The following is an 11,759-nucleotide window of genomic DNA, read 5'->3' on the forward strand; positions in this document are numbered from 1 at the left end:
ATACAGAGTTGAATTCTCAGCCCTTCCGATTGTGGGTTGAACACCGTTTAACCTCACGTGGCTGATGACAGAACATTCCATATTTTCACGATTGTCCCAACACACACACACACATTTAAACCCCTGTTTTTTTATGATTCACAGGTGATTACAGACTTTGACATGACACTGACGAGGTTTTCCAACAATGGAAAGAGGTGCTCGACGTGCCACAGTAAGTGGGTGCACGTAAACAAGCACAGCTCCCATCAATGCTTCTCAGCTGCTGCTGTTGAACTTGAGCACCTCCCGATTGGCACGGTTGGCTATGGTGCGGCGTAAAAGAAATGTATGCATACACATGGCTGTCAACCCCTCATCAGTGCTGCCTACCTTATTACAGACCAGTTCACACCTTATTGGCCACCCCGTGCCCCTTATAAACCTCAACGTTCACCCGACAAAGTCCCATCACCAGGGAGAAACACGAACAAATAGACAAAGGAAACATTGTTTTTGCCCGGATTAAAACGGCTGTACGCCGTAAGGACTTGAAAACTAAACGTCTCTGTGCAAGAATACGGGTTCACGGGTGTGCATACAAGTCGTTTTTACCCAATACAGGCGGCCTCTGCCTTTACGATGTCACAATGCCTTCCTGGAAACCCCGTCGTCGTAAATTGGACCGTATTTTCCCATGGACGGTCGAAGCAGTAGAAACGCCAGTAGAAACGCCATTTACCGATGTGTTGTTCCTTTTTATGAGCCATATTTTAGCGGGGGTTCAGTCGGTAAAAAAAAATCCACGAAAACACTCGAATAACAAAAGCTCCACGCCAAGTTACATCGGGAAACCAGACTGACTGTTCAAATGTGTTCCGAGTCGTGTCGGAAGATGGGTCGTATATCGGGTTACTGCTGCCATACATCGATCCGAGGTGGCGTTGTGTAAAAGTCGTGAATGTGTGTGTTGTTAATCGCCTGTACTTGTCAGGTTGGACATTGATATTTAATACCTTTGTCCATTTTTTTTGCAGATGCAATTGAGTCTTGCAATCTAATGACAGAAGAAATAAAAAAACAGGTACGGCCATTTTTTTATCCTGATCATTTTGTGCGTTTCACTATTTTACGTGCTCCCCTCCATCTAAGTTTATTCACGAATTTTATTCCTTTAACCTCCCCATCCTGTACAGTTCTGTAACCAGTAACCCTCTTCGTGATATAACCGGTCAAACCGCTCAAGTCGACCTTTCACCTTCCCCGCTGTTGCTGCTGTTGTGGAATTTCTGCCCGCTTTCTGTCCGCATTGCTGGCATTTTCTTCCTGTTCAACAGCTGCCTCGAGACACATCGCTTCTACTCTGCGTATGCATGACTGCCATCACAGTTCAAATCAAGAAAAACTCACCGCATTTGTGGTTATACCATTGTCTTATAACAGGAAAATATAGAACGCAGAAGCGTGGCCACCACATCTACGCTTCTATATAAGGAACGAAACAGGTGGACTTCACAAATCTGGCTGTCGCCTGATGAAGCTAGTTGTCATTACTGGCGAAACTTCGTACTCAGATTGTAAATGTTGTGGCTTGGCTCTCCAACACACCGGTGTGCTGTAGTAGTGACGAATTGCCATTACGTGACAACCCTTACTAGTGGCTGTGTCGAGTGGTGGCGGGTTTTAACGACACTTTCATATATTTACGCGATCTAACCCAAAAAACCCCTTGTGGATGATATTGGTCGCGAAAGCCTACGTGTTAAACTTCTAAATAGTTGTTGATTAATTTTCTTTATTAAAACTTTACATCTATTTTACATCATTTCATCTTTATCACTGACATGACTTTATTGAAACTCATTATGCATGTTAGTGGAACATAGGTAATTACATAACTAAGCACAAATCCATTAATTGTTTCGTTTATAAATGAAATGTTTTGAGTCCTGCCTATTGGTTTTCAAAACCAACATTATCCAGCAACATCTGTTTTAGGAAGCAAATTCAGGATTGGTTTTGACTTTCTGGGTCCCATCAGCAGCGTTGGGCTCATTAAACAAACACTGCTTGAGTTGTCATGTTATTGGCAATAGCCCTCTTTTTCAATTATGGGACCATGTTCCACACAAACATCAGTATGGTATGCTTGCTAAAACATATTTTGTTGATATGTGAAGATACATTTCTTTTGTTTATTATTTCACCTGCTGTTTTCATTACTTACATCCCACTGCTGTATATCACTTGAAAATATTTTGTTTAGAATCAATCTAAAATTGTTGTTTTGTAATTAGCACAGATGCAAAGCACTGAATTCTTGTGGTTATGATTGTTTTTTTTACGTATCATGCTTGCTGTAATCGGGGAAGCCAAACTGAGCCTCAGGACTCGTTTTCATGAGAGTCCTGCCAAGTTTTTGATATTGCTGCTGTGCAATATCCAAAGAGACTGATTTGCAGATACTTAGTCAGTATTGGGATCTTTGGCCAATACAAATGATATTGTATGGGTTTTTTTTTCTATGGGAGCAAATCTGGAGAACCTGGAGGAAAGGCATCCAGAACAGCGGGAGATAACATACAAACATCACACGTGCCCCCAAGTCTAATTAATTGCTTATTGTTTGAATTCCATCTTTGTTTACGGTTATGCATTGTGACTGCCGTACATTGTATTTGCATTATAAACATTTAATGTCTCCGCAGATGGCTGCACTGAAGTCAAAGTTCTACCCCATTGAGATCAACCCCAATCTCTCTGCTGAAGAAAAGATTCCTTTCATGGTTAATTGGTATGTATTGCACAAAATAAAAGTCTCCGTGATTGGCTGTATTAATTGTATGTATGCATCTTATATGATTGTGTTGTGCCTCCTATTTGTTCAGTGTAATTGATGGGTTAACTTCTGTGTCTGACCAGTAATTCTGTAAGGAACTGCCAGAGCCCATGAAAAGCTGTAAATTGGGCATTACTCTTTCGTATTCGCAGTGAAGAGGCAGGTGCACAACCAATACCATTGATGCCGGCCTTGCCTCTGAACCTTCCCGTAACTTCCTAGATTTGTTTTGATCCCTGAAATATTTAATGGAAAAGTGAACGAGTCGAGTCCCTCAACGATACCCCTGATCAAACTCATGTTGGAAGGTGCTCCTGTCCGTTATTGTGCTGCACCATTGGTAAACATTGGCAATCATTCCACAGGACGGCCAATCTTGAATTCTCACAAAGTGGTAATCATTATGTCAACCTCGGAGTGGTATTGTATTTTTTGTTGACTACTTTTTCCTCGAAAAATTGCCTGTGATCAACATGGAGCAATCCCAGCGCAATCCAATCAATTTCACAAAAATTGTGTTTTTTGCACAGGTGGTCAAAGTCCCACGACCTTATGGTGGACATGCAAATCCGAAAAGAGCAGCTGGCCAAGGTGGTGCAAGAGTCTGATATCCAGCTCCGGTAAGCATCGACGCACTTACAGTGAGGGAAAAAAGTATTTGATCCCCTGCTGATTTTGTACGTCTGCCCACTGACAAAGAAATGATCAGTCTATAATTTTAATGATAGGTTTATTTGAACAGTGAGAGACAGAATAACAACAACAAAATCCAGAAAAACTCATGTCAAAAATGTTATAAATTGATTTGCATTTTAACGAGGGAAATAAGTATTTGACCCCTCTGCAAAACATGACTTAGTACTTGGTGGCAAAACCCTTCTTGGCAATCACAGAGGTCAGACGTTTCTTGTAGTTGGCCACCAGGTTTGCACACATCTCAGGAGGGATTTTGTCCCACTCCTCTTTGCAGATCTTCTCCAAGTCATTAAGGTTTTGAAGCTGACGTTTGGCAACTCGAACCTTCAGCTCCCTCCACAGATTTTCTATGGGATTAAGGTCTGGAGACTGGCTAGGCCACTCCAGGACCTTAATGTGCTTCTTCTTGAGCCACTCCTTTGTTGACTTGGCCGTGTGTTTTGGGTCATTGTCATGCTGGAATACCCATCCACGACCCATTTTTCAATGCCCTGGCTGAGGGAAGGAGGTTCTTACTCAAGATTTGACGGTACATGGCCCCGTCCATCGTCCCTTTGATGCGGTGAAGTTGTCCTGTCCCCTTAGCAGAAAAACACCCCCAAAGCATAATGTTTACACCTCCATGTTTGACGGTGGGGATGGTGTTCTTGGGGTCATAGGCAGCATTCCTCCTCCTCCAAACACGGCGAGTTGAGTTGATGCCAAAGCGCTCCATTTTGACTCATCTGACCACAACACTTTCATCCAGTTGTCCTCTGAATCATTCAGATGTTCATTGGCAAACTTCAGACGGGCATGGATATGTGCTTTCTTGAGCAGGAAGACCTTGCGGGCGCTGCAGGATTTCAGTCCTTAATGATGTAGTGTGTTACCAATTGTTTTCTTGGTGACTATGGTCCCAGCTGCCTTGAGATTATTGTCAAGATCCTCCCGTGTAGTTATGGGCTGATTCCTCACCGTTCTCATGATCATTGCAACTCCACGAGGTGAGATCTTGCATGGAGCCCCAGGCCGAGGGAGATTGACAGTTATTTTGTGTTTCTTCCATTTGCGAATAATCGCACCAACTGTTGTCACCTTCTCACCAAGCTGCTTGGCAGCCCATTCCAGCCTTGTGTAGGTCTACAATCTTGTCCCTGACATCCTTGGAGAGCTCTTTGGTCTTGGCTATGGTGGAGGGTTTGGAATCTGATTGATTGATTGCTTCTGTGGACAGGTGTCTTTTATACAGGTAACAAGCTGAGATTAGGAGCACTCCCTTTAAGAGTGTGCTCCTAATCTCAGCTTGTTACCTGTATAAAAGACACCTGGGAGCCAGAAATCTTTCTGATTGAGAGGTAGTCAAATACTTATTTCCCTCATTAAAATGCAAATCAATTTATAACATTTTTGACATGCGTTTTTATTGATTTTTTTGTTGTTATTCTGTCTCTCACTGTTCAAATAAACCTACCATTAAAATTATAGACTGATCATTTCTTTGTCAGTAGGCAAACGTACAAAATCAGCAGGGGATCAATTACTTTTTTCCCTCACTGTACATGGGAACTTGGTGCCTTATTTTCTGATACATGTGAAGTTCTCTATAACACGATTCACCAACAAGCGCTGTCACTGACACAGTGACACCACGATTTCAGTTTGGCACAACTGATGCCATTGTAACAGGACAATATGTTGTAGCGGGCATTGCATTTTTTTATTACGATAGAATGGCACAATACATTGGATTATCCTATCAAAAGAATACACTCAAACAGTATGTGTACAAAGTCTTTGTGAACAGTTGTATCTTCATTGATTTGCAAGGAAAATCACACTGAAAGTCCAACCTCTGTGCACGGTATACAATGTTAATTTCCTTTCGACATATAATTATATCTGACATTTAAAAACATGCGAACAAGCATAAGAAATTATTGCCGAACAGACAATATGCACACTTTGACGTTTCTGCTGATCTACGGTAATGAACACGTTACTATTCTTTAGCGCCACTCTGAACCTTGGCATGCAGGCGGAATGAAAACGCAAATGTTGCGAGTGAAGGAGTGCTTTCGTTCGAAATGCACGCACGCTACTGCAGTGCTAAATGTGGGCGGGCATGTTGACGGCCACGTGTAATGCTTACAGGCACTCTCTATTTTTAGAGTGAAAGGGTCTAACGGTACATGGGGATTGGCTTTTCCAGTCTTCAGTTTTCCCTCACTACACCAAGCTTCCCACGGCTGGCGGCAGAGAGCAAATAAAAAGGAATGCTGTCGGCCTAATTCGTTTGCTCTCAGAATCTGAATATTAATTTAGACTGGTGGAATCCGATGAGCTATGAAGCTCTTTTTTCACAGCTGTCCACCCACCTTACCTCCGAAACAATGAATAACTGTTTTTATGTAAAGCTTTCGTGACTGCAGGGATTCATATTCTTGGTTCTTTCGGTAAAGTCACATAGAAGGGAAACAATCAAATAATAAAAATATAAAACAATAAAATTCTCACGACGTTTCGACTGAAAATGTTCTTGCTGTGGGTTTCACACCTGATGATGATTGCTTGTGTTGCAGTCGAAACATCGTGAGAATTGTATTGTTTCCCTTCTATGTGACTTTACCGAAAGAACCAAGAAAATGAATAACTGGTGTAGGACAACATGGCTGTCAATAATCCAATGCCCGTTGGAGGAGCCACTCCAGATACATTACATTCTGGTCATGCTACACAGGCTCAAGAAGAAGCACATTAAGGTCCTGGAGTGGCCTAGCCAGTCTCCAGACCTTAATCCCATAGAAAATCTGTGGAGGGAGCTGAAGGTTCGAGTTGCCAAACGTCAGCCTCAAAACCTTAATGACTTGAAGAAGATCTGCAAAGAGGAGTGGGACAAAATCCCTCCTGAGATGTGTGCAAACCTGGTGGCCAACTACAAGAAACGTCTGACCTCTGTGATTGCCAAGAAGGGTTTTGCCACCAAGTACTAAGTCATGTTTTGCAGAGGGGTCAAATACTTATTTCCCTCATTAAAATGCAAATCAATTCATAACATTTTTGACATGGATTTTGTTGTTGTTATTCTGTCTCTCAGTGTTCAAATAAACCTACCATTAAAATAATAGACTGATCATTTCTTTGTCAGTGGGCAAACGTACAAAATCAGCAGGGGATCAAATGCTTTTTTCCCTCACTGTAGTTATTAAATCGCTCCATTTATATAATTAGGAATTATTTTACCTTATTCACTGTCCTAAATGCATCGATTGTAAAAGGACACTTATTTATACCTATATTTCAAAGGAGATGTAGATTCCGTTCATGTTGGTAACTTTTTGCTTTCTTTATTTGATTATTTTCAGCTCTTTGTCAATTGAGCACAGGGTGAAGGCCTCCGCAAGTCATGTCAGACATGGGGGTTATTTGATCTTACTTCACCGCACTGGTCAGTGTGAGATGGTGAATGGGGGGTGACCATGAACATTTCACTGATGTACTCTATAACTCAGCCGTGTTGAGAGTGCAGCCCCTATAACCATCACTGCATTTGTATTTATTATTTTTATAATCAGCAAGGCTTTCTCAAATCCCCAACACAAATGAAAGTAAAGAAGGTCGCATTGATTCCATTTAAAAAGCTTGTTTGCGTACCCAGCGTCGGAGTGTCCCGCTTTCCCCCGTGCCCTGCGCGCTTACTACTCAGTCCATCCCAGCTCGACCTTCTGCCGCTCCCAACCAAACGGTGTCCGCTTCCCGCCTCGGCGCAGGGATGGTCACACGCGGTTTTTCGAAGCGCTGCACCAGCTGGACGTGTCTGTGTTCATCTTCTCGGCCGGCGTGGGGGACATTTTGGAGCACGTGCTGAACAACGCGGGCGCCATGCGCCCCAACGTGCACATCGTCTCCAACTACATGGACTTCAACGAGGAGGTGCTCTGCCGCGCGATCGCTACGAGCTCGTGTTGAGTCGATGCGGCTAAAATGATGCATCCTGCAGAAGGCCGTGTCGCTGATGAGATGTGGGAAACATGCTTGTACTATTCACGTGGTGAGACGGATATGCAAATAAAGCATAGTCTGCCTATTTTATTCATGCGAATGACGGGTCGGTTACAGCGGTGCGTGACTGTTAGGGCACTAGCTCTGTAGAAAACTCTGCAAATTGATTGAGGTACCATCCAGAATCTGTGACTTAATTCGCTCGTCGTTAAACGCGTGGGCGCCTTCAACACGTCGCGCCCCAGGTGGGATCCGACTCGATCCCTGGGACTCTGAGTGCGAGTCGTCCACGGTGCGTCGGCGTGTCCGCGTCTCGCAGGGCGTCCTGCAAGGCTTCAAGGGAGAGCTGATCCATACCTACAACAAGAACGAGGGCGCACGCTCCAACGCCGGCTACTTTGAGAGACAGCGCGACTGCACCAACGTCATCCTGATGGGCGACTCGATGGGCGACGTGCGCATGGCGGACGGGGTCCCGCACGTCGAAAACAAACTCACCATCGGCTTCCTCAACGACAAGGTGGGGGGGGAGGGGGGGGTTCGTCTTACCCTGGGGAAACGTGACGGCCGTGGTGGGGCACGCTGGCAGCAAGCACCAGGTTGCTGTTTAACACGTCGGCTTTCGCGACCAATGTTAACCATTTATAAAGTAGTCTTTTTGGGTTAGATCGCAGAAATGTAAATGAGTCGTTTACCCTCCTCGTTCTTGTTGTAGGTGTCGATCGGCTCTAACTTGAAGCCCACAATTCTGGCAAATCGCCTGATGAAGCTGGTTGTAATCACCAGCAAAGCGTCGCACTTCCATTGTAAATATTGTGGGTTTACTCTCCAATACAGCTGTCTGCTGAAGTAGTAACTAATTGGCAAGTTTTCTTTACGTGACAAACCTTACTAATTGGCTGTGTCGGGTCGTGGTGGGTTAACGACACATTTATATTTAAGCGATCTAACCCAAATCCTTTATTATGGACGAGGTTGCTGTTTTGTGCATGCAGAGATTGTGTTGACCGATGTCCTGCTCTCAAATAAAAGGTCGGGCTGCAGCCTTCTCTCCTACACAGCCATTGGTGGACGTTGCTTGTTTTTGCAACAGGGGTTAAGCCACCCATAGGGCAATCACTGTTGAGCTCTCATGAAATGGTTCTTATTTTATTGACCCAGAGGGATGTGGCACTGGGTGAAACCGCGATCGCATTTATTGAAAACTTCTACTTTTGAGCTGAGTGCTCTAACTGCTGCACCACACAGCCACTGTGCCGCCTGGCTGTATGGAGAATCCTCTTTGTCGTCACCGTCATCATCATCAACCATGAGAGACTCCTGGATGAAGGTCTCTGCAAGCTGTCACCGTCCCTAATTGTCTTGTGGGAGACATGGAGTAACAGTTGGGTATGACCTGCCTCAGCAGACTATAGTTAACGCCAAATAAATCGAATCCCGATCCATTGCACGAATCTAACCTGGCAGAATCCCTGCCAAGAGTCGCATTCCCACGAAAGAATCGCACGACTCGTGCAGCAATCGTTCCTGCAGGAAAATCCCCCCACCGCCAGCCCTCGCGGCGATGCCTGCAGGGTGCCGCTTGTGAATGGTCGGTGCTGTGCATGTGGCGGGTGCAGGTGGAGGAGAGCCTGGAGAAGTACATGGACTTGTATGACGTCGTTCTCGTTCGTGACGAGACTCTGGACCTGGTGAACAGCATCCTGGAGGAGCTGCAGAAACGCACTCAAGCGGACTGGGCGGGGGAGAAGAGCGACACTCCCATTGTCGTCTAGTACTCTGTAATAATATAAATATTATTATTGCTTGCACGTTTTATTAATTTTAATATTATATTGAAATACTTCATTGAACCTTTTCAGACTTTATGGGCGTCACGTTTATTGATGCAATCTGATGCACTTGACGGTACAGAGGAGGAAAACCGCAACAACTGAAACGCACAATGCTTTCTTTAATATTTTTAAATGCACATTTAAATGTATAAATACATTGGTGCAATGTTTATTTCTGTCTGATATTTTTAAAAGAGAAGTTCATGAAGACTAACACCTAAGCAAAGCTATATGGAGGTCTGGTTGGCCTCGTGGGTGGGCTTGGCAGGGGCGGCCTATGCATCGCAATGGTCACTTGTGCAGCTGATTGTTTAGTTTATCGGAATGCAGCACTCTTGCGTATTTAGTGGTGCACCTTTGCTGAAATTGCATCGGAGCCAATCGTTGCGGGAGAGTCGTGTGGTGTTCATTTTGGCCAGTACAGCACAGGTGATGAAGACATCTGCGTTATAACCACTGCCATTGTTTTCCACTCATTGTATAGTCAAACAACCTGCACTTGCCGAGACTATGAAATCCAAGGTGGAGGCAGTTGGGAGGCGTTCATTTATAAAATAGTCCTATACGTGCACACGATTAGAAGGATCGCATGGCATTGTCGGAGTTTGCCCTGTGGCATGTGTTTTGCATGAATTGTCGCATTCGAGACAATGGGTGGGAATTTCTCAAATGCGGCATCATCGCTAGGACTGCCACCAGTAGAGTAACGTGTCAAGGTAAAGCACTCGAGTGGTGATGGTAAATATTGGTCAAGTTCATCTGCCAGCGATGGGCTCTGTGTAAAGTTCAGATGGGATACATTTCTGCAGTGACTTTTACCAGTCGAATAAAATCCACCGTGTTTTTATTTGTGACACAAATTAATATCTGTCCCGCACTTCGGACCTGTTTGCTTACAGATGCTATTTTCTAAAGGACCGTCGGGTGTGTAAAATCTATTAATTTGCCTGAACAGTCAAAGCTAAAACAATGTATTGAAACCACACGGTCGTGTATTTTGTTTGCACTTGACTATAATTTGTTATTAATACATCGAACGTTAGAACATGGATTTAAATTACATGAGAAAATGCGTTTTTCTAATTACAATATTGTGTTAATCGCAATAAACAAATGTGGCGGTGTGGCGGTGTGGCGATGCAGTGGTTCGCGCACTTAGCTATGTGCTGTGCACCTGGCAACCCAAATTTGATTCGCGGCCAAAATTACCTTCAGTGGAGCTTGGTGATCTCTACCATCCCACTCCGCCCTTCAGTTCATTTAGTTCATTTATTTTGGTATATCCCTATGAGCCATTCGGCTCTTGAATCGGGTGCAACCACAACAAACAAAAACTGCACTGACCAGCACGTGGAGTGTGGTCACACAAACTCCACGACTGGACCCGGCATGATTGGAAGGGTCTCGTCCACTTGGACTTAAAACAGATTTCGATTAAACTGTCCACAGCAGCCACCGTTACGTTATTCGTTAATTCACAGCACGATATGCAATAAAGCAGGCAAAACACCAGGGGGCAGTTTTATCGATAACTTCCTGCAGGGTATATGATGGAAAAACACTTTTTAGTATTGTTTGTGTCGTCACCAATTCCGAAGCTTCCTGGTACTGTTCAAGGATTGTTACGAATGTTATCCAGAGGGCCAGATCTTCCCTTCTCACCACAAGCAGCTGTTATCCATATACTGGGTTTCACTGGTTTGTATTGAAAACCAAGCTGCCGTTGATTTGTACGTGTTATAAAAAAAAAACTTCGGCTGAAATGCGTTATTCATAAAGTATGGTTACGTGGACAGCTGACATAATCACGTCATTTTGATATCGGCATTCATTGTTTTTAGAACATGCACGATATAAACATGTTTTTCATCCAGACATGACTTTTACAAATAAAAAAATATTTCAAAGCATTGGTTACGTGAATATTTGTTCTTCGTGCCTTCCTGAACAACCACCCATGACTTCGCCCAGATCCTTGTACACAGCAAGATGCATTCGTGCCGGCATCTTCCTAAGCCCCAGTGGGTGGGTGATGGATCTGCTTGGAAGGTGCGCGCACGGCTCTTGGAGACAATATTCACGTTGTGGGATCGTCCGAGATGGCGACAGATAGGGGATGTCTTCATCCGGTCGTGGATTTACGAAGGCAGAGACGGTGGTGGTGGTGGTGATGATGGTGACTGTATTAGAACACTTCATTAATATTTGATATCAGTCCGGAAGGTGGCAGTGCATGATGTGGTTTTCATGCTTGCATGGATCCCATGATGGCATGCAGCCAGGGAGTTTCTGTCACGAGTGCCCATGTCACAGTCACAATTCTAGTCCTCTATCGCGTCCACTCGGTCCATCGTTATTTATACAGCCCTTTGTCAACCCACATTACCTAAGTACTTCGTGCTGTTCAGTGCATGTTAGATGGGTGGGGG

The 11,759-nt window shown here is 44.2% G+C and overlaps 1 protein-coding gene across 4 annotated transcripts in view; it reads left to right on the forward strand.

The window, feature by feature from the left end:
• Nucleotides 1–11,240, forward strand: part of LOC116940832 (cytosolic 5'-nucleotidase 3-like) — a 29,886-nt gene extending 18,646 nt beyond the window's left edge. For all 4 annotated transcript variants that reach the window (XM_032951066.2, XM_032951064.2, XM_032951067.2 and 1 more), the window contains 7 exons: nt 145–214; nt 1,017–1,063; nt 2,688–2,773; nt 3,349–3,438; nt 7,264–7,426; nt 7,815–8,015; nt 9,115–11,240. In XM_032951066.2, coding sequence (XP_032806957.1) covers nt 145–214; nt 1,017–1,063; nt 2,688–2,773; nt 3,349–3,438; nt 7,264–7,426; nt 7,815–8,015; nt 9,115–9,270 — 813 coding nt within the window. In that variant the 3' untranslated portion in view covers nt 9,271–11,240. The remainder of the gene's footprint in view (nt 1–144; nt 215–1,016; nt 1,064–2,687; nt 2,774–3,348; nt 3,439–7,263; nt 7,427–7,814; nt 8,016–9,114) is intronic.
• Nucleotides 11,241–11,759: the final 519 nt, after the last annotated feature.

Source organism: Petromyzon marinus, chromosome 10 (assembly GCF_048934315.1).
Source record: "Petromyzon marinus isolate PM22_M1 ecotype Great Lakes invasive population chromosome 10, UKy_Petmar_22M1.pri1.0, whole genome shotgun sequence".
NCBI classification, from domain to species: domain Eukaryota; kingdom Metazoa; phylum Chordata; class Hyperoartia; order Petromyzontiformes; family Petromyzontidae; genus Petromyzon; species Petromyzon marinus.